Source organism: Pseudocercospora fijiensis, assembly GCF_000340215.1.
Source record: "Pseudocercospora fijiensis CIRAD86 unplaced genomic scaffold MYCFIscaffold_1, whole genome shotgun sequence".
Lineage (NCBI taxonomy): Eukaryota > Fungi > Ascomycota > Dothideomycetes > Mycosphaerellales > Mycosphaerellaceae > Pseudocercospora > Pseudocercospora fijiensis.
In genome coordinates this window covers 11,311,308-11,335,502 of record NW_006921532.1, presented here as the reverse complement: position 1 = coordinate 11,335,502, position 24,195 = coordinate 11,311,308, and the positions used below count along the sequence as shown (strand labels likewise).

At 45.8% G+C, this 24,195-nt stretch overlaps 6 protein-coding genes across 6 annotated transcripts; 3 read left to right on the top strand and 3 right to left on the bottom strand.

The window, feature by feature from the left end:
* Positions 1 to 11,385: 11,385 nt before the first annotated feature.
* Positions 11,386 to 12,254, top strand: MYCFIDRAFT_171097 (uncharacterized protein; the record flags this gene model as incomplete). Its single annotated transcript, XM_007924026.1, has 7 exons — positions 11,386 to 11,454; positions 11,482 to 11,527; positions 11,569 to 11,750; positions 11,782 to 11,829; positions 11,855 to 11,923; positions 11,960 to 12,111; positions 12,137 to 12,254. 7 exons carry the CDS (start codon positions 11,386 to 11,388, stop codon positions 12,252 to 12,254), a joined length of 684 nt encoding a protein of 227 aa, XP_007922217.1.
* A 40-nt stretch (positions 12,255 to 12,294) lies between these two features.
* MYCFIDRAFT_171096 (uncharacterized protein) lies at positions 12,295 to 13,375 on the bottom strand (the record flags this gene model as incomplete). Its single annotated transcript, XM_007924025.1, has 9 exons — positions 12,295 to 12,325; positions 12,360 to 12,375; positions 12,402 to 12,463; positions 12,497 to 12,773; positions 12,836 to 12,982; positions 13,025 to 13,038; positions 13,071 to 13,114; positions 13,168 to 13,236; positions 13,283 to 13,375. 9 exons carry the CDS (start codon positions 13,373 to 13,375, stop codon positions 12,295 to 12,297), a joined length of 753 nt encoding a protein of 250 aa, XP_007922216.1.
* Positions 13,376 to 14,132: 757 nt separating this feature from the next.
* Positions 14,133 to 14,946, top strand: MYCFIDRAFT_202028 (uncharacterized protein). Its single transcript, XM_007924024.1, has 4 exons — positions 14,133 to 14,350; positions 14,404 to 14,478; positions 14,526 to 14,572; positions 14,629 to 14,946. The coding sequence occupies exons 1-4, from the start codon at positions 14,173 to 14,175 to the stop codon at positions 14,728 to 14,730; spliced, it is 402 nt and encodes a 133-aa protein (XP_007922215.1). The 5' UTR covers positions 14,133 to 14,172; the 3' UTR covers positions 14,731 to 14,946.
* A 2,051-nt stretch (positions 14,947 to 16,997) lies between these two features.
* On the bottom strand, positions 16,998 to 18,358 carry MYCFIDRAFT_32211 (uncharacterized protein; the record flags this gene model as incomplete). The annotated part of the gene is made up of 3 exons (XM_007921725.1): positions 16,998 to 17,245; positions 17,297 to 18,194; positions 18,254 to 18,358. 3 exons carry the CDS (start codon positions 18,356 to 18,358, stop codon positions 16,998 to 17,000), a joined length of 1,251 nt encoding a protein of 416 aa, XP_007919916.1.
* Positions 18,359 to 19,682: 1,324 nt separating this feature from the next.
* MYCFIDRAFT_50180 (glycosyltransferase family 31 protein) lies at positions 19,683 to 21,327 on the bottom strand. Its single transcript, XM_007921877.1, has 2 exons — positions 20,252 to 21,327; positions 19,683 to 20,195 (listed from the first exon to the last, which is right to left on the bottom strand). The coding sequence occupies exons 1-2, from the start codon at positions 21,092 to 21,094 to the stop codon at positions 19,869 to 19,871; spliced, it is 1,170 nt and encodes a 389-aa protein (XP_007920068.1). The 5' UTR covers positions 21,095 to 21,327; the 3' UTR covers positions 19,683 to 19,868.
* Positions 21,328 to 21,890: 563 nt separating this feature from the next.
* On the top strand, positions 21,891 to 23,077 carry MYCFIDRAFT_70647 (uncharacterized protein). Its single transcript, XM_007922114.1, has 2 exons — positions 21,891 to 22,426; positions 22,484 to 23,077. Exons 1-2 carry the CDS (start codon positions 21,924 to 21,926, stop codon positions 22,725 to 22,727), a joined length of 747 nt encoding a protein of 248 aa, XP_007920305.1. The 5' UTR covers positions 21,891 to 21,923; the 3' UTR covers positions 22,728 to 23,077.
* Positions 23,078 to 24,195: the final 1,118 nt, after the last annotated feature.

Sequence of the window (24,195 nt, the reverse complement as noted above, 5' to 3'; positions counted from 1 at the left end):
TTCGGAGCTTAGCTATAAGCACATCCTAGGAAACCTAGCCGAGGACGCGAAGCATAGAACCCGTAAGCACCTCTCGTTATACTATATCGACTAGGCATTAGGTATTGTATTTAGACTAGAGCTAAAGGGTGTATTCAAGGGGTACGATTTCGAGATACGATACTAGTCGACTATTTTAGAGAGTATCGATATAGTAATAGGAGTTAGTACTAAGCATCTCCGTAAGGGCAATAAAACCGAGCGCTTTGTATAACTAGAAATCGGTATAATAGGCCTAGAAGATGCTACCGACCTCGTACTAATAAAGCTATTAATAAACGATAAGGTATCGATTACTAGATCTAAGGAGGTCTTAAAGGACATCTTTATCGACAATATACAACTAGATAAGGATAAGGACTTCGGCGATCCGGATCCTACTCGAGATACGAAGAGCCGACTATATCTAATCGTCGGAGACTAGATAATATGTGCCCGTTTTAATAGCTATTAAGCGGAAGGCGTTAAGTCGGAGCGCCCGTACGATCGATACGACTAGGGCGTTATCGTGCCTAGCTAGCTATATGTCTATATAAACAAAGCGTACGGCATCGTTAAGACCCACTTCGATAAGAATTCCGATAAGGCGCAGCTTGCCTATTCCTTAGTCGGCGATGCCTTATTCTATACGATAAAAGGTATTAGTAAGGAGAACCCTAAATACTTTTTAATCTTAAACTTGCTATATCGCATATTCCGCAGCCGCATTACTGCCTGCTTCTAGCATAAGATAGACTTGTAAGGTTTATTAGACTATTCCGATAAGTCGAAGAGCCGGATAGAGGTACTAAAGGCTACTATCTCTAATCTCGAGCCGGAGTAGTATCTATAAATAGTCGAGAACATCTAGAGTAAGGCGTTTACTAAGGAGGCATAGCAAAACAAGTATATTAGTAAGGACGAGGTTATTATCTAGGATACTGACTACACTACTATATGTCGCTTACTAATGCAGATCGAGGAGCTTATAACGATGCATACCGCTATCCGGAAAATAGACGTCGGTTACTTAAAGCGTATAGTCGACTACCTTATCGTTCTATTCCTTAGAGCTAACTAGACTAACTACGCGAAGCATATGCTAGAATTCCGCTAGTTGCTAGAATAGGAATAGCCGTTGCGTCGAGTATTAATAGCTATCTCTATCGTTAACCCCTCTAGTAAGTAAGGCAAAGGTATCGCCGCAGATAAAGAGATCGAGCTTATTAATAACGACCTAACCCTAGATCTGAATTACTTTAGTAACTCGACCTATAATATAGCCGCTATCGCTCGTAAGAAGGCCGGTAATCGCCGCGTAGCTCGAGCATTAAAGAAGATATTTACATCCGCGATCGGTGTCGAAGGTACTAGTTACTATACTAATAAGAACGCCGTAACCGATATACTAAGTATAGCCGACAAGCTGTTCCGAGATGGCCTTACAGAGCGACAACTAGTCGCTAAGGACGCTAATAATAATCGCGCCCTATCGGACGATATTTAGCAGATTAGTATTAGTAAGCTAGTACTAGCAATTAAGGCATTAAATAAAGCTTATAGCGCTCGTTCTCGGTATATAACTATAAGCACGAACGAGGCAGGCAATAATAGCGTCGATGGCATTAATAGCGCTAATACTCGTAGCTACGGACTCGACGGATATAGCGGAGATCGTAGTCTACTTAGTACTATAGCTATTAATAAGGCAGATAAGCTATACATAGATGCTAATAGCTTTGCTTAGCTAGGCGACGGTCTACTACTAGCAGGATATGCCTAGGCATTAGGCGAACACGACAATAGCAATAGTAGTAGCAATCTCGGCTTCTATACTATAGCTAGCGGTATGCTATATAACATAGCACTCGCAGATCTAGACATGCTGTAGTCTAACGATGCTAATCGCAACCTAGTTCGCGATGCTAGTCGTGCTAGCACTAGTAGAGCTAGTAGAGCTAGTAGAGCTAGTAGAGCTAGCAGAGCTAGCAGAGCTAGTAGAGCTAGTAGTAGAATAGACGATAGCGACGACCTAACACTTATGCATAGTACTATCTAAGAGACCGCTACTGCTGCTAGCCACTTCGATTATACCGAGTATTAGGATCTAGGCTAAGATAATAATAAGGCTATTGCAACAGCAATAGCTATAGACTAGGGTGTTGTAGTAATAAAGGGTTAAATAGAACTAGCTTCAATTCGCTAGAATTAGCGCTAGAATTAGCGCTAGAATTAGTACTAGAAATGGCACTAGAAATGGCACTGGAAATGGCGCTAGAATTAGCGCTAGAATTGGCGCTAGAATTAGCCTTCTCGTCGCGTACGTAGACCTCGAGCAACTTCTCGATAAAGTTAACTCTAGGTTAATAGCCTTAGGCAACTATATATTAGATTAGTGCTTGCCTCGCAGGTATAGTAATATATAGCTATTATTGTTGCCTTGCTATTGTCGTACTGCTATTAGTAGAGGCAAACCTTACCTACGATACGCTAATGTAGACCTCCGCTTTCTAGTTTAACTTCTTCTTCTTCTTCTATATATATATATATACACTAATATACTAATACCCCTAGTAATACACTAGCTATCGGCTTCTTAGCAACAGTGTCGATACCTCTTTATCGCATATAGGTAGCTCTATAGCGATTAACACTATTCCTTACTAGTTCTGCGGCTTGCTACCGATAGAGCCGCTTGTCTAATAGTTAAGGTTCCTCGATAGGTGGAGTTTGTTTAGTCCTTCCTCTTCCTTCGAGGTTTAGTCTCCGATAGGCTTTGCCGACGCAAGACGTTACGAACGCGACTCTCCTAGCGAGTAGGTTGTTTTCTATAGCTTTAGCGGGCGCCGACTACGCATTTAACTAAAAGAGCATAGTTGTTATTAGATTATCGCAGTCTTGTCTTAGTGCAATAAACTACGGGTCTCGGGTAGATTAGCGGAGGTAAAAACTCTTTAGTAAGGTATACCTATAATACGGCTAACGGTCTAACTCGGTAAAAACTCTTTAGTAAGGTACACCTTAAGTAGCGGCTCGATAGCGACTCTCTTACTAAGTAGATAGGATAGGTTCGTAGCATTGCTATAGGCCTAACTCGGTAAAAACTCTTTAGTAAGGTATACCTTAAGTAGCGGCTACAGGCTTCCTACGTTCGGATTCTTTATAGGATAATATACGCGTATCTAGTTAAGTCGGCGTAACGCCTTCGTTAGGACTATTAGTTATAATAACCTTAGTCGTTGCGTAAGGGCCTCTAGTATACTTATTAAGCCTAAAGGCGCTTAGTCTCTACTATACGACTGCAGCCCTTTACGCATTAAGACTGCTATTCGACTACAGTGCGTACTAATCCGAAAGCGTATTAAGACTATTATCCGACTATAGTGCGCCTCCTTTTGTTCTAGTAAGCGCATCGACATTGCTATACAACTATAACGCGCTCGACAACCTCTTCTACGGTGTCTCTAACACTAAGGGCGCGTTATATCTATTGTTATCTAGGTACTAATAGGTATCGCTTTAGCGAATAGGCTATTATGTTTCGCTTAATAAGTCCCGTCCTATATACCTTGTCTTCGGTTATGCGTGCTGTAGTTAGTAATAGAATGCGCTAATTGCTACGTATACGCGTATATATACTTATACTTGTTACGCGTACCCGTAGCAAATAGGCTATATATAATTCTAGTGTATTTCGGGGCGTATACTTCTATAGCCGCTTAGTGCCGCTAGTTAAACAGATCCCTAGACGCAATTGCTCTTATCTATACTGTCTTATATAGTAGCTAGTCCTTCTAGTAGATCGTAACTAAGATTTAAGCAAAGGAGGGCGTTAACGTAAGAGGGCTATTATAGCTTCTCGAAGAGTGCTTGCGCTCGATATACGTTATCGCCTCGCGTATCTATCCTTGCCGTATATATTGTAGTGCCTATAAGAGCACGCGGTACAATAAGTATAGTATTAGTATTAGTATCTCGACTTCTCGACTTCTCGACTTCTCGACTTCTCGGGCTTCGGAGGCGGTTCTTAGTGCCTAAGGCGGCCGTCGTTATCGTATTAGACACTTTTGTTAGCGCTATTTGCTAGAAACGCGCTAAATCGACGTATCTCGCTATACTAGTAATACTATTATAAAAGTCGTAAAAGTCGGTATTATAAATACGCGGAAGAAAGCAGCTATAACGTTTAATCCTACCAATTAAGCGCTCTACTATACTAAATCCGGGGTCTTAGCGGGACTCGGCATCCTTGTCGCTTCCTCGAATTCACGCTTCTCGCCTAGCTCTTATATACTATCGACACCTACGACTATCGACATCTACGACTATTTACAAGGACATAATTAGCGAGCCTATAAGGATATAATAGAAGGGTAGTGAAGAGCCTGCTTAGCGAGCCTATAAGGACATAATAGAAGGGTAGTAAAGAGCCTGCTTAGCGAGCTTATAAGGACATAATAGAAGGGTAGTAAGGAAGGACCTTATAAAATGCCAATTCTAGCGCCAATTCTAGCGCTAATTCTAGCGCCAATTCTAGCGCTAGCTCTAGCGCTAGCTCTCGTAGAAGCAGCCGAACTAGGCACTATACGCTAGCTCTCGTAGAAGCAACTTAACTAGCTCTCGTAGAAGCAACTTAACTAGGCATTATACGCTAGCTCTCGTAGAAGCAGCTCAACTAGGCATCCTACATTATACGCTAGCTCTCGCAGAAGTAGCTTAACTAGGCATCCTATATTATACGCCGGCTCTCGCAGGAGCAGCTTAACTAGGCATCCTATATTATATGCCGGCTCTCGTAGAAGTAGCTTACGCCGGCTCTCGTAGAAGCAACTTACGCCGGCTCTCGTAGAAGCAACTTAACTAGGCATTACACGCTAGCTCTCGCAGAAGCAGCTTAATGCTGCTACCGACATCTAATCTAGAAGATATTATAGTATACAACCTGCGATCGAGCGTAGTATTACGGCTCACTTTTCCGGGGATAGGATAAGGACTTAGCGAGCTTACAAGCACATAATAGAAGGGTAGTAAGGAAGGACCTTATTAAATGCCAATTCTAGCGCCAATTCTAGTGCCAATTCTAGTGCCATTTTACCGCCAATTCTAGTACTATTTCACCGCCAATTCTAGTACTATTTTACCGCTATTTTACCGCCATTTTACCGCTAATTCTAGCGCTATTCTAGCGCCAATTCTAGCGCCAATTCCAGCGCCAATTCTAGCGCTAATTCTAGCGCCAATTCTAGCGCTATTCTAGCGCCATTCTAGTGCTATTCTAGTGCTATTCTAGTGCTAATTCTAGCTTAGGCATCTATCTCTTCTTACGACGAGTTAGGCTCTCCTCGAGCAGATTCTCCGGTAGGATATCTACGCTAACAAGAGTAAGGTTCTCTCGTGCCTTTAGAGTTAGCGATAGTATACGACGCGGGCGATTACTACTTGTAGCCTTACGAAGAGCAGACTTAGCGACCGAGATTAGAGTGCTATAATTACTATCCTCGTCCTCTCGTTAGCGCCGGCGGCGTAGTGTCCGCTATGTTAGTATACGAGCAGATAAGGCCGCAGCACTATTATCCTAGATTGGATCTCCTATACGCTTGCCTTTTGCCTTTAGTTAAGACTAAGACTATAACTGCTTCCCCTAAGTCTTAGCCTTCCGATTGCCTACGACAGCCTTCTTTACTAGCGACATATTAGCGTCGCGAGACTTATTAGAATCCTATTATAGCTAGCGAAGACGATCTCGCGCTATAGGCGGAGGCTAATTAGTTAGTAGGTCGCCGGAATTGCCGTTATCTACTTCTATCGTATCCTCTAAAGCCTTCTTTCGCTCGGCCTACTTGCGCTTCCGCTCCTCGTAGTACTCCTACTAGTCCTTAAAGGCCTAGCGAAAGCTGTAGTTAATGCACCGAAGGACGTTACCGAGCTTTAGCTTACGACGAAGGATATCGCCGCTAGCCTAATACTAGGTGTCGAAGTCTAGCGCACTCTCTAGCATTTCTTCTCTATCTATACTAGTCGATTCCTCTTCTACGTCGCTAAGCGCCGGGTGCCGCATTACATTATAGAGGTTCTATATATATCGGTCCTCGATAAGAGTATTCGATAGAAGAGCAAAGAAGTACGTATTAAACCGGCCGCTAGCTTTATTAGCCTTCCGGTCGAAGAACTTCTATAGGTATAGCAGTAAGAAGTACTGCTTAGAGCCCTTATACGGTGCAACTAGGGCTTTCGGTAGGCGTAGTACCTGTTTATCCTACTAGAATACCGAATCTAGATCGCGATTACAAACAATATTGTAGCAATCCTTGCGATCTAGGGTCTCCTTAGGATCCTATAATCGGAGCTCTTCCTAGTATCGCTTATTAAGGATAGTACGTAGGTATCGAGGCGTCGCTATATACTAGCTATTAAACAATAAGCGGAAGATGTCGGGGATCTTATTACGCTTTTCTATGTTATTCTTAGACTAATTCTTGCGCCTAGGCGTAGAGGCATTAGTATTAGCATTACCTGCTTCCTAGGTTTCTAGTATAGCTGTACCTATGCCTATACCTATGCCTATACCTATGCCTATGCCTATGCCTATGCCTCTCGGAACGATAACAGTATCCTCGTTATCCTTATCCTAATCTAGGTCTCTATTAATATCTTCGCTAGAGATCTCGGTATTACGTAGACCGCTTAGTCGGATCGGCTAGTATATAATAGCACCCTATACGAGATTCTTATATTAGTCCGCGTTAGCCGGTCGACCTTCTCGATTAATAATAGAGGTATAGTTAATACTATCTAGAATACGCTTAGCTACATCGTCGATATACTAAGGGAAGAAGAAGATAGTATATAACCGCTGTCCTGCGCTAAGCTTACGACTAGCACGACTAGCTCGCTATATAGCATCGTCGATATCCTTCGTAATAGGCAGCTGCTATATAATAACGAATTTAATATCGCTAATATTAGTGCCTATAGCGATCGCTAGGGTACTAACTATAATGCGAGTTAATAAACGAGCGCTAGGCTTCTTAAACTCGTTATATCGGAGATCCTTATCGTAATTAGCAATATAAGCAGTATAGAAAGCGACGACTTTGTATACATTATAGCTAGTATTGTTCTAGGTATACTTCTTAGTTAGATCTTCTTAGCCCTCTATTAGCTGGATAAGCTACTAACGTAGTATAAAGGTTAGCTTATTAACCTTGCCCCGACTATTAATAAAGACGATCGCCTTATCGATATTTGCGGGTATAGCCTGTCCGTCCTAGTCGACTGCTTTCTTTAGTAACAGATATAATAAGTCGAAGTCGCTACTATGCTTCTACGGGATAGTCTTAAAGATATATATAGTGTCGATCCGATCGATGCTCGTACGGATAACCTTAGTCTTAAATGCCTCGCGGCTATCGTTGCAGAAGCCTCTATACTTTAAGACAAATTCGAGTGTCTCCTAGGAGATAGTCGTAGAGGCACCTAGCTATAGGGTATTATTGCGGAACAGGCTACAGAGGGTATATATTTAGGCAAATTCCTCGCGGAAGTCCTTCTATTTATATACTAAGTATAGCTTATCGATAGTAACAAGGCTAATACGATCGCTAATCTTCTTAAATACCTCTCGCAATTCCGGAGTAGACGCCTACTCTAGACTATAGAAGATATAGTAGTACTTGCTAGTAACGATATTATCGTATATCTTTAGATCCTTACGCTTAGTCTTAGTAGAGATTATATAGCAACGTACTAACTCGACGTTTCCGGTAGTAACTATAGACTTCTAAGCAAGCGTACGTATCGTTTAGTCGATATTAGCCTTCTGCTCTTTACTAAGGCGGTTTAGAGGGATAATCTAGATGTTAATGCGACTAGTTAGTATAGTATATGCCTAGTAGACTAAGCTCTTACCGCTACCGGTCTTCTCGATTATTACTATATCGGTGCCTGCGAAAACTAGGTTATATAGTACCTCGCGCTAAAGGTCCGAAGGCATATAGCCCTTATCTAGATAGAATGCATTTAGTACCTACTACAGGCCATTCTTAATAATGTCCCGCTAGAAGGGGATAGCCTCTCGCTTAAGACCGGCATCCTATATTAACATCTAGATTTCCTCTAGATTAAATAGCTTATCGAGCATATAATTAGTCGTAGCCTAGAAGAAGGCGGTCTTCTATTATAGATCTTAAGGAAGCTCTAGCTTCTTAGTAGACTAGTTTGGCTACTAGCGGGTATAAGCCTTGCGAGATAGAAGGATTAGTATAGCTTGTAGCTAAGTGTTCTGCGTGCCTTGCTATTACTATTGCTGCTAGCGGCGCCGGTCGTATATCTTTGCTAGACGGCCTACTAGATTCGCACTCGACTAGCCCTAACTCTAGCCCTAGTTTTGCTGCTGCTAGCGCCGTTACCTACGTTAGTTCTTAGTAAGGTTAGGGTTCCTAGCTAACTAGAGAAAGCTACCGCTAGCGTAATAGATCGGATCCGGAGGCGCTATACGTAGAGGCGGAAGATTAGTATAAGTATAAGCATAGCCACATTCTATAGCTTGTCCGGCGTCCTTATTACTAGATCCACTACCGACAATAATGTCTTTATATTTAGCGCCTTTAGCACTAACTTCCTCCTACTTTAAGTCTATTAATAGTCCTATATCCTAGCGCGGTAGACCTTAACGAGCGGCTTCTTCGGTAGCTATAATGTACAGCGATAGCGATAACGATAGCGGCGAAATGCGAAATACGAAATTCGAATACGGACTCGAGTCTTAAATTCGATAAGCGATTGAATCCCTCTAAAGCAGGCGGTTACTAGGGCGGAGGTATTCGGTTGTTGCGCTATACTAAAGTCGGGCAGCTCTAGTAATATAAGACGGTAGATATATAGTAGTAACGGATATGTTAGATAAACATGCGCGAAGTTATGCGCGTTTAGTAAAGCGCGTAGACCTTGAACAGCTGCGTTTTAGCCTAGTTTACCCGATCGGTATTAGCACGTAATAACGCGACACTGTTACGGATAGCAAACACTTAGAGGTTAGAGAGCGGGTAATTCTAAGGGTCTACGCATGTTTCCGCCTATAGCAAACGGTAGTAGTTATATCGTAGCAGAGGCAATCCGGACGCTATTCGCATAGCGTTTGTCTTAAAGCAGTGTTTTGTAATTTTCATTCCTACATCTTTGGAAATATATAGATTATTATATAGACATTGATTTTCGTCTACTTAATACCTATAATCAATTCTAATATAACTTTTACTCAAAATGTATAGTTGTTGTACTATTCTACCTGTTTTGTAGATATATAAGGTTAATACTACAGCTTTGCGACATTTGTCCTTAGGCTCTTCTACGAAGACATCTCTACTAGCACTATACTATATCGAGAAGAACCGAGATCCGATCGACGCTAAGAATAGGATAGAAGATAGAAGGTGGAAGGTAGAAGGTGGAAGGTAGAAGGTAGAAGGTAGTTACGACAGATAGAAGGTAGGTAATGTCTATAAGAAGAGCCTAAGAAGGAGGTAGCCTTTAGCTATTGTTCTTAACGTAAAGTAGCGAGCCTATTTTAGGTAGCTTCTTAAAGTCTCGCTACTAGCTAGAGCCTAAAGGCTAGTTAGTTATATCGACGGTTAACAATATTGCTAAGGATATCGTTAATAGGCAACGATAGGTTATCCCCTTCGATTATAGGTTCTTTAGTAGGCCCTCTAGTAGGCTCTTTAGTAGGAGGCACTTTAGTAGGCACTATGCTACTAGCGTTGTTATTGCTAGCGCTACTAGCGGCGCCGCGGTTGTTATTGCTTCGTAATAGACCGGCTATTATAATAAGGGGTAATACTAATAATAAATTATAGGCCCCTATAGTGCGGATATAGCGGAATTAGCGAGTATCGGTCTAGTACAATTAACTTAGTATAATAGGCCGTATAGAAGGCCTTGCTTAATAATTAGTACGGTTATTCTAATAGAATAGTACGTATAGGTCCCGCTCTTCGGGCGTAATATAGTTAAATCGATAGTTTTCGTAGCTATACCGCTAAAAGCTTAAAATAAGGACTATCTAGCTACTGCCCTTAAAGGGTAGATCGAATACTATATAAGAAGGGTTATATTAGTAGGTAGATAGGGTAGTAGTAGGTACAAGTAGTATTCGATAAGGATCTAGGAGGAAAGGGAGGAAGGTAGGAGAGTTAGCCTATTACTAAGCGCTAAGCCCTACCTAAGGCATTAAGACCCTAGCTTTACTCGAGCCTAGTTATATACTAATTACGTATAACCTCTTTAGTCCTAATACTAGAGTAGCTTAAGGAGCTTACGACGAGAGTTATATAAGGTATCTATTAGTCTAGAGTAGCGCTTAAGAGCAAATTAGACTAGTACTAATAACGTATACGTATAGTTAGTAGTAGTAGTAATAGTATATAGGTAGTTATAGCGTAGGGAGGCTAATTTTTAAAGATACGCCTATAAAACTTTTAACTAACTAAGCCCTCTAATTAGTCTAAAATCGGATCCGAGTTATATACTCTTTAACCTTAGGCTATACTTTTATATATTAATAAAGACAATAAAGGCAATACTATAATACGCTAATACTACTACTATCCCCCTAATAGTACTATATAATATTACTAGTACTATACGATACGACTAGCACTATATAAAGGTATTTGCTAAGAGTAAGGTATATAGGAGGATATATTAGTAATTAGGCGAGGAAGAGATTAGTAAAGAGATACGTATTTAGATTATAATAGCGGAAGAACAAATACGTTAATAGGCCTTTAGTAATAGACTATATTATAATTAGGAGAAAGACTTAGCTATAGTATAGATATAGGACGACGATAAGACCTTTAAGTAGATAGAATATAATAATACTAAAGTGTAAGCGCTTTTAGCGCTACTAATCTAATACTATTCTTAAGCGCTAATCTGTTACTCCGCTTAATTAGGATAAGTGGTATTAAGTACTATAGGGCTTAAACGATACTTTATATTACCTCTAATACTCTAAACCCTACCTCTACTATCGCTAACTATCTATTCTAAAGATCCTGTATAGTATAAGTAATAGCGAGGCTAGTTATCGGCGTTAATAGGGTCGCGAGACGGTACTAGTAAGAGACGCGATTATAATAAAACTAGGCCGTTTAGAGGAGTTAGTACTACCTAATATTAGTGCGAAAGCACGTAAAGAGAACAGCGAATTAAAAGAGCACGATAGCAGGGACCGAGCACCTCGTTACTATAAAAATCACTACCAAATTTGGTATAGATCGCCCGGAAGGCAGGGGACACGGTTCAGGCGGCCTCGGGACGGCTTCCTGTATGTATATAACCCTCTGTAAAGCAAGCTATGCCATGATGCCCGCCATCCTCCCATTAGGTCATCGATCTTTCGTTCAGGGATGTAAGCCAGATTACCAGGCCATGGTCGATTTGCATGATGACATTTGTGAGTTTTGGACTCTGCTCACCGTTAGTCAAGGCCAAATCGTTCGCGGGGGTCGGATAGTCCGGATAGTACTGCAATACGAGGTACACCAGAGCGGTCTGAACTTATTGTCTCCATGCCGTTGGTGACAAGCCTTGCTCCAAAGCTGCAAGACATCATTGACCAACTGATCAATGCAGACCAAAATCGAAATCCCCTGCCATGTCGAACGACATCAACACGAAACCGAGCAGATCCGATTCGAGCATCGAGCCCAATGCGGCATGCAGAAAATGTGCTATAGGTTGCTATGCAAGCAACCCAAGCATTACGAAGCGCTCGTAAGTTGGAATGCCTGGATGCCTAAAGTTGTAGTCACATGACGAAACATTTGAAAAGCGACCAATGACCTGGCCCCACGCAAGCTTCGGGAGGTCTTCGAGGTCGCTGCTTCGTGAACTGGAAGCAGTGGAAGGTTATCCCGCATGATGAGGTCATTTGAAGCAACAGTGCCTCGTATATCATGCTACTTATTCATCAATAAGTCGAGCACAGCGCATCCCTTCGTTGTTCAAAGTATCTTTTGAGACCCAGTTTCCAGGTTTTGAGGCTTGCAACGTCTGCGGGAAGGCAGTGAACAGACCAGAAATCTGTACGTGCGCGTTGCTGTGCAAGCAAAAGTCCCCAGGCGCCACAAAACTCTAGAATTGGGGACGAAAATTGTATGTATCACGCAGGCTTTCAGACGGCATGTTGTTTTGACTTGCAGCGCAGCACCTCACCTCACCTCTTCACCTGATACACGTATCGGCACTTCTATGTTCCGAACTCCGCAACTTTCAGCCAATCAGATAATGCGGACAACGAGGCCTTCCTGTTGGAACACGTGTAAACAAATGTCAACTCCACTGCTACGAGCCCTCGACTGATACTCGCAACACATCACCGCTACAGCATGTCAAATCCATCACGACTTGGCGGCCAATCGCAGCTTCAGCGGTCGCGCGCCTGCGACCCTGTCATCGTCGAAGTTCAATTGACTCCATACAGAAACGACAGACTGTACAGTTGAGGTTTAGGCAAGAGCTTGAGAATGTGGAAGAAATGTCGAATAAGAGGAGGTGTGAGAATGGCTGGTTGGGATTGAGACCAGCTATAGTGTTGCGACTCCGTTGGCCGTGGTCGGAGAGTTGATGGAATACTGACTCCCATACCAAGAGAGGTGTGCGCCCGGCAGCAACAAGGCTTTCTCTGTACGAGGCATTCGACAGTACAGCAGAACGCAGCTTCGGATCAGCAGCATTCAAAGAAGATCTGTCTTTCAAGAGCCTGCTGCAAAGTGCTATAAGTATAGCTACCTATGCGGTATACCTATCCTACGTATATTTGGTAAAAGAGTGTTGATTTGTGGATACCAAAAAGGCCGACATCGCGGGCTGAATTCGACATATAGGCTGGTGAAGCCAAATTCCACACAGCCAACCGTATCCCCAATTGCCCTTAGCCGCTTCTCGCTGTCTTCCCCGACTTAGAAGTAGTAGCAGTCACAGACTAACCCGTTGGGTTCACTACTACTTATTAGTCTTAACAATGGATTGTTAGTGCGAATACTTACGCCCATCCCTGCCATCTACCCGAATATTCACTGTTGCCAATGCACTACTTAGATGTTAGATTGGATCGAGGAGTCTTACTAGAGTAGGGAGGCGAACGGGATTGTAGACAATACTCGTAATTAGTGAATGGCATGATTCCATCGCTGCCTTGGCGCAATTACCAATCTAGAGCAATTAGACAGAGTACTTTATAAGGTTTAGAACTTGCAACATACACCGTCGGAACAGTCGGTCCAGGATGGGCAATCACAATGCCCTTGGTCGTCAACAGCTTGCGTTCCGATCTTTGGTACTGCACTTGCATTCGAATATGCAGCTAATAGAATAATAGCCAAAATTGTATGCATCGTAGACTTCTTGCCGATTAGCTAAAGTAGTAGAGATATTGTTTGGTTCGAGTCGCTATAGCAGTAGAGACTTCATTACTCGTAGAGGACTAAAGTACTTTTATAAGATATTTAGCGAAGAGCGAACACGAATAGTCTTTCTCTATTACCTTGCATAAATGTACGACATGGTAGGTAGAAGAGCTCGGTAGTTTATTGTCGTAGGCCGTATCTCTAAAAATTACACGATAGGAACCTCGATATACGTTTACGATGCCTAGAAACAGGCAGAGCGGTTACGATGCCTAGGAACAGGTATACGTTTACGATGCCTAGAAACAGGTATACGCTTACGATGCCTAGAAACAGGCATACGCTTATAGCTTTATCGATACCTAACCTATAGTAGGCTTAAGCAGAGAGCTGTATCTTATCGGCTTGCCTACTCTATCGAGCTCTGCGCAACTATGCATCTACCGGCCTGCCTACTCCTTCGCTAGCATACGTCGAAGCCCTGCGCGACAGCAGGCTCGAGAAGAGCTATGTATCTACCGTCCTCGAGCAGAGAGCTGTGTGTTATCGGCCTAGCTACTCCATCGCTAACACTGCCTACTTCTTCGCTAGCGTAAGTCGAGTCGAAGAAGCCCTACGCTATAGCAGCTCGAGCTAAAATACCAGACAGCAGTTACAGCACGTATTGCTTCTTCAACCATTTACTCTTACGCGTTCGAGCTTTCCGAACCTTACAGACTTACAACTGTTCCAACTTGCAAACATGAAGTGGCAACGCAACTCCTCCCTACTCTTGCTTCCCTTGATAGTGTCTCAACCGACTACCGCATTATACCAACCTCTTGTTCCCGCTAGTAGTGCTTCTCATGCACTAGTGGTCCGCGACTCCCCAAAGATCGTCGAAAGAAAAATTATTACTTGTTCCGCTACGAAGCTTGTATGTACGTATATCTTGCAGGTATTTAGTTCTAGAGCAACTGCTTACAATCTTCAGCTTTTGCGGGAACAATTTCTCTTGCTATCGGGGTATGCATAGAGGCTTACTTCATCGGCGCCGTTACTTGGCCAGGTAAGGCTTCTATATTGACAATGCCCCGATTCTGCTGACATCTTTAGTATTCATTGCGGCCTGGCTAGTCTGCGGTGGTCTGATCGCCGAGATCGTAAGTAAGAAGTTAGATGAGTATACTACGCAGACGATCCTAATATGCATGCCTAGCCTGACGATATCTACGAATGTTTTGGGAAGAAGAAGCCGGGTGCTGAGGTTTTCGAGGGGCTGAGCGAGAAAGAAGCGCACGATTTTGTGCTCAGCCTGTAAGGGTAGAGAAGTGCTTATTGGTAATCATTGGACTATCTGCATGATCGCCACAAGCGATTGCGATTGCCGGTTACAATCGCGATCTCTGCTTATAGCTTTATAGCAGCTAGTCTGATCTGAGTGAACGTCAGGCTTGATGATTGTGTGTTTTGCTTCCGATGCTATTGATAGGCCAATTATTCAACATAGACGGTATCACAAAGCTCTCCACTCTTATTCATAGCATCGTCTTCTTCCAGATCATCGGCATCATCGATCAGAGCATCATTGCCCATCATTTCTGGCTGTTCGCATATCTCTTGCTGTTGTCGCTGCATAGCCAGATGGTCAGCTTCCTCGATCTGATGGAGGGTCTCAAGATCGAGCTCTTCATCTTGCATTGGCACATCACGGTGCCGCTTTATTTGATCCGGTGTCTGTTGAGTATCTTCTGCCATGTCCTCGCTGCCAAGTAGTCCTTCTGATTGCTGCTGTTGTAGCTGATTGCGAGCCACGGCAGCAAAGAACTCATGGTCCGTCATAACATGCCCACGCTGCCCTAGAGCAGGTGCTTGCATATGCTCGATTAGTTGAGGCTGCGGATCTCCGGCAAGGCGAAGACGTGTAACCGTACGCCGAGTGGGACGTACATAAGCATTGCGAGACAGGACAGGCTGGAGAGTATCGATAGCATCTTCAAGCTGACTGGCGCCAATACGAACATTGAAAGCTTCAGTCATACGTGCTACTAGATCCACCTCTCGGACATTCTCGCCTGGGTGGATGAAGCTCAGGATATTGCGCTGGACGAATTGATGGTTGGCGTAGAGAGTATCCATAGAAGAACCGCATTCCAAGTCAGGATCTGATAGTCTCTTCAATGGTAGTAGGCCCGACATACTGGTTGTTCCATGCATTGACTAAAGCCTCACCAAGCAGCATGCTGACAGTGTAGTGCTCTGGTAGCTGTGGATCAGGGTGCTTGTCGATAACATGAAATCGTACAGAAGATGCAGCGCGAGTCTGCCACACGGTTGCGACGTTGCATAGGCGAGGCTTGGAGTAAAGTCATTCTTCAACATGTCCAACACTGCAACAGGTACAGTCATACCCTGCGATTTGTGGACAGTAATAGCGTAGGCGATCGTAAGCGGGAATTGACGGCGGGAGCAGCGAGAGGATTGGCTATTGTTATGCTGCCACTCGCGCTTGACTGGCATAATAGGGACCACATTCGGTGGAAGACCAAGCTGTCAATTTGAATCGAGCCCCTGATTGAGAGATGGGCCGGTATAGCCGTCAACCTCGACGAGTAATACCAACGGCAATGTCTTGATGTGCTCTTGTTCATCGTTGCCTTTCCATGGCTGCATTTGGGCCCAGAATATGTGTCGTATGGTCCTCATGCTCCCATTGACAAGACCGGCTTGGACGCAGAGGTTTTGAGTCAAGTCTCGTAACTCGCTTTGGAAGCCTCTGGGCCAAATTCTCGGCATTGAGCATAGCAATTGGGTTGTCATGACTCTTCATTTTGTCGTAGTTGTACTGGTTGACCTGACGCTTATAGGAGTAAATACGAAGGGCTTCTGAAGTATCCCTATCTGAAGCTTTGGCGAAGAGTGGCTTCCCACCAATAGGAAGCAATTGATGGAAATCACCACATCCTTCGTTGTATGTGGGGTTTGACGAAGACGTTGATCGATCCAATGCAGGATAGTGAGGTCCAGCATTGACTTCTCATCGATAATAACGTACATTACGCTATACATTGACTGCTGGAAATCAGTCAGTGCCTGGCCGTCAAGTGGCACGTACTCTCGCATCTTGAGTGGCAATTTGAATGCCTGATGGATCGTGTTGCCATCAATGCCATTGGCAGTGGCACCAGTAGGGGCGATACGTAGTACTGGGTTTGCCTAGGTTGATTGGATCTTGCTAACCAGCAGCAATTTGGACAAGCCTTACTGGACCGCGATACCTTATCTTTTGATGACATCGCTGCTTTGGAGCCCGAACGTAACAGGTGTCTTACTAGCTCATCGGACAGAGTAGAGCCGAGCTGTGAAGCCTCGAGAAGGCCAGGGGTGTAGCTTAGCAAAGCTCGACCTTCAGGCGTGCAATATGAGGCTGAGATCAATTTCGCCCCGTACAGCTCAGCTGGATAAGTAAGGCGGACACCGGCAATTCCAGAGCTCAAAACGTATCCTTCGACAATGGCGTCTGAGCGTTACAAGCAAGATCGTATGGTAGTCCACGTAAACTGATGATGAATACGACTTGATTGACCCCTATTCTGACCGCTTGTCCCTCGGTACACGAGGTAATGTTAGCCACATGGTGAGGTTGATGGCTAGAATGGCCAGAATGATCGGCTGGAGCACTCTCACGCCAGCAGCACTGGCGATGGCACCGACAGCAAAAGGGAGAACAGCCGCACCACCCATTCCAAGAGCGGCTGTGAAGGAAATTGCTCCAACGTGAAGATGCTTTGGCAAGACTTTCGAGAGCACAACCACTGCGGCAGGGAACATTGGACCTAAATACCAATCAGAGCATGACCGAACGATGACACTGACCATGAACTTACCAAGGAAGAAGCCGAGGAGGGCAACAGCCACAGCAGAAACAACAAACTGCGGAACCAGCCAGAACACCAGCTCCAGTCCCATGGCCGTGAGAAGATATCCCACGATCGCCCACCTCTCTCCAATCCTAGGCGTAACAACTCCAAGCACAATCCGTCCAACCGTAACCCCCAGCCAGAAACCCGTCGAAGTAAGACTCGAATCAAAAGCCGGCGCCTTCCTCACCCTCTGCATAAACGTAACAATCCACCCACTCAACGCCACCTCAGCCCCAACATAAAACAACAAAAACACCGCAATCGTCCAAGTAATCCGCATCTTCAACGCCGCTCTCGTCCTGCCCCCCTCACCCCTGGAATTCGCACTCTTCCCTCGAAAACTCTCCCCATCCTCTTCCCAAAACGCCGCAACCCCACTCCCGAATTCCAAACCCGCGAGCCCCAACGCAAGGAAATAATAATCATGCCACGCCAACCCATACTTATCGACCATCGCACTAGCAATCAACGGCGCAACAGCCGCTCCCAAACCATACAGAGAATGGATCACCCCCAAAATCTCATTCGGACGGTTTAAATCCCCGGCCCAAGCATTCCAACTCGCATCTAGCAACCCATTCCCCCAACCGCAGAAAATCAACAAGACTAAAATCACGGGCCATGGAGGATGACAGGCGAGAGCGATGTAGGTGCAGAGACGCAGAAGTGAAGCGAAGCCTGCGAGGCCGCGTTGTCCGAATTTCAAGTGGATGCGGTCGGAAGTGAAGGCTGCGAGCATGTAGCCTGGGAATGCGGCGAGGAAGACCAGGGAGACGGTTGTGTAGTTTAGGTTGTAGTAGGATTCTAGGGAAGGGAGTAAAGGGCCGAAAGCTGCGTCGTGGAGACCCAAGTTGAAGAAGGCCTGAGATGTTTTAGTCTTGATGAGGATGGTGGGGCTATTGGTTGTTTGGTGCTGCTTACGAGATTCACGGCGGCGAGTCTGAAGATGTTGATTTGTGGATTTCGCCAGGATTCTTTGGCGGCGACGGCTCTTCCGTCGAGAGGTTCGGAGTCGTCTTGGAGCATTGTTCGATTGTGATGCCATGGTTTTGGTTCAGGGGAGTGGCGTTTTGGCTGGTTAGTGTATGGCCGACGGGTTGGAATGTAGGATTGGGAGTTTCGATGGGGTCTTGTTCGATGTGCTGTGCTGTGTTGTTGTTGTCTTGACGGTGCACGGTCAATGTGCTTGTGCTTGAAGACGGCATGCTGAAGATTCAGGGATGGGATGAAGCTGTCTCACATGTGCAAGAGGACACAAATTGATTTTGTAAGAGAAGTACAAGGAGCTCGACGCTACCTCCTTCTCAGGCTCTTTATAGTGACTTCTTCCGCCATATATACGCACTTTCCACACTGCAGGTTGTCATCACTTTCATTCTCTTTATAGTTTAGCGGCTGGAAGAAGTCTTCTATAAAGAGCCTGAGGACAAATGTCGCAAATCCTGTAGATTGAGCGTTATACGCTACGAGGTATATATCTGTAGTATAATAACAACGCGTTTTTAGCTAAAGTTATGTTAGAATCGCACCTAGGCAAGTCCTTAACGGAGACAACTGTTTATACAATGATTACTGTATTTGCAAAGATGCACGAATGAAAACTACAAAACACCCTTCCGTTAGAAACGTTATGCGAATGGCATCCGGATCGCTTCTGTCTTCTGATAATAACACTCCTAACTCGAGCATTGAAGCGGATGAGCTTATTGAGAATTAGCAGCTTTAGAAGCTCTAAGTATTAGGCATTCGATCCGATAGTGAAGTAGTACTATTCCTATATAGGAGGGCTAGCTGCTGGCTGCTAGCTGGTTTTGGCTGGCTGTAGACCCGGGCGCAATCTAGATACGACATCTTGCTCCTTATATATCTTCTGATCTACCTCTTCAATCTTCTTTCTAGGAATCGGGTATAGTCTGCAACGCGTTATATTATCGTGCATTCGAATCTGAGGAATTGTCCTTCGCTAGTTGTGTTATACTCCAAATTCATAAGGACTTCTTGTTGTATTAGCCGACTTTAGTCCTCAGACCCTTGCTGACGTAAGAAGCAGTAAGCAGGTATAATTAGTTAAAAATCCGGTGGTGGAAGGTGCGTGTTGTGCCTGCCTCTGCTACTTGCGTTCAACCAGGAAGGGGCTGAAACGGAGATAGGCTCGACGTACTTCAAAAGAATGGTTCGCAGTCCAAGTACGGCATTGAAGAGCGCCGCCGAAGTGGAGCCGATGTGCGGAATGTCTCCATTCGGAAGTGCCAAGACCCACGAAGTCGGCATCGAGCGGTCCAGTACGCAGGAGGCAATCCCGACTATTGATCGGGCCGATCTTTTTGGGAGAGATTCGCCGAAACAAGATCCGTTCACGAGAGCGCTGACATTTCACAACATGCTATTCCATCGCGAACTCCGTCTTGGTGTATACTGCGGACCGTCAAGCCGACACCGTGCAGGTCTCTTCTTTTCAAAGACCTGCTCTCCTTCACCTCCAACGCACCTCTCCCAATTCCCAAAAGCTTTTGCTCACTTGAGCCTCTATCTGTCTTTACGTGATAAACGCCTCTCCTCCATTCCGACAAGGATTTTGGTTGTCGTAGAACTTCCTCATACGATCGCTCATCCAGCCAGACTCGATACCCTTCATCTTCTCGCCTAGATTCGGTTTCTGGCCGATCATACATCTTCCGTCCTGGTTGAGCGTGTATTGCAGACAATCTTCGTGCTGCACGCAAACCGCACGACATGTTTCCAGGTCATCGACAGGGCCGTGGTCTTGGTCGGCGTGATTGTCCCAGTCTCGACGTGCTTCGATAGTTCGGGGGAGGACGTATTCGCGGTAGACGTCTTTGTGGTACAGGATCTTGCTGTAATCCTGGACAAGACGTCAGTATACGCACAGGCTTCATCCTCTCTTTGATACCGACTTACGCTGGTATTCTTGATCCACTCCATTTCCCAGTCCCACATATCCCGAACCACGCTCGGGGTCAAATGGTGATAGCTGACACTAGGCGCGCACCACATACGATGAGGACCCTCCGCACGATCATAAGTCATTTTGCCAATGTCATCGCCTTGCCAACTCGGCCAGGCCTGAGTGAGTGGTGTTCCAGAATCCGCAAACGCCTTGCCTAAAATACAATCGCCAGCCCAGTGTATGTCCGTAAAGCTCTCCCACGACTCTTGGTTCTGCTGAAACTCCTTCATAACCTTCTCCATTGCAGGACGACTCACGGTGAAACCAGTCCCGCCGTGCGCAAAGAGGACATCACCAATCCAGGTCTGGCCGCCAATGTAGTAGGATTTTTGCCAGTCCAGCGTATTCAAGTAGTTGTGCAATGTCTGTGACAGAATGTATGTATCCACCTCCACGAAAACGTACCACCGCATATTTGGATACTCTGCCAAAGTTCTGTTCACCATCGGCAGGAACTTCCACTTATCCAGCTTCCAACCCGGATTGTCCTGTTTTCCGAAATTGCTGCCAGCACGAGCCGCTGTCCCACTGAGCTCATGAGGCTGCAGAGCTGCGCGTCCTCCTTCCTGCAGTCTCCGCCATAAAGCAAAGTCTCCATGCGCAGCTTTGATGTTTGCATCGACAAACTCCAGAGCATCATAAATATGATGCCCTTGAAACTCCTCCTCGTAGTCGCTAAAAATCATGGAATGTGGATAGCATCGTAGAGTCGTGTTGAGATGTACAGGGAGCTTGTCTTGGATCTCTGTAGAGCCAGTCTTCAGAATCACCAATGTCTCGTTCGCGCCTGGCATATTTCGACAAGGAAGTTCGGGGTTCGATTGCTCGCGAGCTCCGCCATGATTCCCAATGGACCAGGTCCTCCTGTTGGACGTGTATTCCGAAGAGCGATGCGTCAACCAGAACACCAGTAAGCATATAGCAGAAACCACGACATAAGTTGTCCGTCTCGAAGGCCTCTTCTTCAGCCTAGGCACACCATTGCGCTCCGAACCCCTCCGTACTTGGCCATGAGCGCGGATCTTCTCGCCGTAGCCCATGTCTATTAGCAGCATTCGGGCAATAAAAGAAACGAAGGACTAGAATGAGAAAATGAGAGTGATCATGAGAGAGCAGAATAATACTGTACCTGAACGCTGCAGCAGATCTCCAAAATGTGCCTGCCTCCTTGGAACCAAGACTTGCCGCATTGCCTACCGAATAGCCTTCGAGGGGTTCACCAATAATAATCTCCTGAGAGGAAGGCAAGATGACCAGCGAAGCCACGGTGGCGCCCTGCCGTCGAAGCGAAAGCCAAAAGCGGTTGCATTGCTTGTTCAGGGTGTCGGAATGATGTCTATATAAATAATCTTGAGACAGGAAGTCGTGGAGGTGATGGAAGAAAAGGACTGTTATCACTTTATCTCTTTTCGAAATGCTAGCGAGCGTGATTCGGATCTCCGCGGGCGAGCAAGCAAGCACAGGGTAAAGAGGAGGTTCAAAAGGCAAAAAGCCACCGGACCCACTTCTTGCTTGGCAGACAGAATCCAGACCAGATACCTCTCGCAACTGCGTCCTCTTTCGTCCTGCGTATGTATAGAGCGGATGGATGTACTTTGAGATCTTATTATTAAGCAGATCAGGATGTCACCAAATACAACAATCATTCTAGTTCATGGCGCATGGTGCAAACCCTCGATCTTCAGCCCGCTGCTCCCTTACCTCTCTAGCTATAACACCATAGCGCCAGCCCTGCCATCAGTAGGATGCGCGCCAGATAGTGAATCGATGAGAAGCTGGCAACCTGACATTCGAGCAGCCAGCGACGCCATTCTGAAAGCTCTGCAGCGATCTCCGAATGAGAAGGTCGTCGTGGGTTCGCACAGCTACGGAAGCATCGTGTGTAGCGAAGCTCTTCAGGATGTTCCCACCACAGACAGGTCTAGGGTTCGACATGTGATTCTTCAAGGTGTGCTGGTCGATGTTGGGCAAGCGGTCGTGCTGGATCCGACGCAGCCTCCTCCAGCAACCTGGAGAGTTGAAAATGGACTTTGCTGGGCTGGGATGCCGAAAGAAGCACTGCTGCATGGTCTGTCCGAGGAGGAGCAGGAGAAATGGCTCGAGGAGCTGGATTACATTCCTGAGGTGTGAGTCGATCTCCACGAAGCTGACGAGGGACAGTAGTGTTGCTGACGTGAAGAAAGAGTCGCGTACCAGCCTCTTACCTATGCCGCTCAATACGACTTTAAGACAACTTATGTGATTGCCGAGGACGATCAAGTACTGCCAGCCGAGATTCAGGACTTTCTTGTCGCAACTGTCAACGAAAAGGGTGCGGGCATACAGGTAGAGAGGCTCAAATGTGGTCATATGACATTCCTTCGTATGCCAGAGAAAGTCGCGGAAATCATCAAGAAAGTGGCGGACGACGCTCAGTGGCAAGTGTAAAAACATGATGCTTTCTTCTACTTAGATGTTGTCCGACGGAAAGGTCCTAGAAAAAGGGATGAGAAGAGACTGAGCCGTCCAAAGTGTTGTTGTTTCTATGTATTCGTGCGTCGGGGGCATGTTGCGCTCCCAGCTAGGAGTCCAGTCCATTGCTGTTTGAAGATTCTTGCAAATACTTTGCAGCGAGAGGGGCATCTCACTGATGAATGTGCACTGGCTAGTAGTGATGAATCATGAAGGCCCGCGGAAGGCTGTCGGTATTGTGGTGGTATTGTCTGCGGCGGCGTGGTTAGTTGGTGTATGATTCACATTCTTCAACAGCTATATCCATGCTGAAACAGTCCAGTAGTGGCCCAGGGTGAGCTCGTACGCACGTGGGGGTGTCCGGGAAGGTGAGGTGAATGTTGGAACTTGGCAGGAGCATGGAAGCTTAAAATGTTGACCTTTGGCCGTGGAAGAGGTGGCGGGGGCCGGGGGCTGGTAGAAGTCTCGAAAGCTCAGATTTCAAGCTTCACCACCTGTTTAACTTTTGTTTGCTCGATCATCTGCCTGCGCATCTAGTCTCGAAGGAATGAAATTGAGAAAATTCGTGAAATCTTCTCATGCAAGCACTTTATGCCGGAACGAAGCTCCGCGGCAGGATGTTTGCGTGTGTGGTGGCAGGACGTACACGTAGACGGCGCTTACAGTTCGCATTGGTGACACGCAGATTGGGCAGTTGTGGAACAGAAGAAGAATTGTTTCGCTGCGTTGATTCTGCCAAGGCAGGCATGATGGTGCGATGAGGGCATGGGACATGGGACATGGGTATATCGATATCCGAGGACCCTCAGGGGCGCGTAACGGGCGGTGCGAGACTTGGATGGAGGTCAAGTGTTGTGGAAATTGTTGTTCAGCTCAGCTCGCACACGCTTTCGCGAATCGCCATTCTCCTGCCGTGCCGCGGAATGCCTGATCCTCCAGTATAACGTTGGATGTCAGTTGTTCGCATGTCTGGCTATGTCCAAGCTCAGCACACATGCACGATGCAGCCATGCCATGCCATGCCATGGCGTGGTGGAAAGTCAAAGCTACCTCAGCAGGAAAAGGTCGCGAATAAATGTTTGAACTTGGCAGAGAGCGTGGCACCTCTGACAGGGAAATACGAATACCGTATGCATTCGTCGCGGTCATGGCATTCCTTTTGGCGCCCGGAGAACAAAAGCGAAAAGGTCCATGCCGAAGCCCTAAGTTAGCGCCCCAGCCCAGATACCCATCTCACTCACTACTGATCACATCATGCACGCTACCTGCACTATTCCTGCTTCCAGTTCTTGCTCCGCCAAATAAACGTGCGTGCTTGCTGCCCGCCCGTTCCCACTTCGTTTTCCCGCCAACGACAAACTGCCTTGACACTTCGCTGACGAACCCATGCCCGCTCGCTCGTGACCAGAGCTGCTCCTCCTCCTCCTCCCCTAACGAACGAACA

What these genes read in the sequence shown, in the direction of transcription:
- MYCFIDRAFT_202028 (XM_007924024.1), top strand. Translation starts at nt 14,173, where the DNA reads ATGAAGTGGCAACGCAACTCCTCCCTACTCTTGCTTCCCTTGATAGTG. An exon ending in TTCCGCTACGAAGCTTGTAT is followed by an intron (nt 14,351 to 14,403) that starts GTACGTATATCT and finishes TACAATCTTCAG; the next exon opens with CTTTTGCGGGAACAATTTCT. An exon ending in CGGCGCCGTTACTTGGCCAG is followed by an intron (nt 14,479 to 14,525) that starts GTAAGGCTTCTA and finishes TGACATCTTTAG; the next exon opens with TATTCATTGCGGCCTGGCTA.
- MYCFIDRAFT_50180 (XM_007921877.1), bottom strand. Translation starts at nt 21,094, where the DNA reads ATGCCAGGCGCGAACGAGACATTGGTGATTCTGAAGACTGGCTCTACA. An exon ending in AGTGGATCAAGAATACCAGC is followed by an intron (nt 20,196 to 20,251) that starts GTAAGTCGGTAT and finishes CGTCTTGTCCAG; the next exon opens with GATTACAGCAAGATCCTGTA.
- MYCFIDRAFT_70647 (XM_007922114.1), top strand. Translation starts at nt 21,924, where the DNA reads ATGTCACCAAATACAACAATCATTCTAGTTCATGGCGCATGGTGCAAA. An exon ending in CTGGATTACATTCCTGAGGT is followed by an intron (nt 22,427 to 22,483) that starts GTGAGTCGATCT and finishes ACGTGAAGAAAG; the next exon opens with AGTCGCGTACCAGCCTCTTA.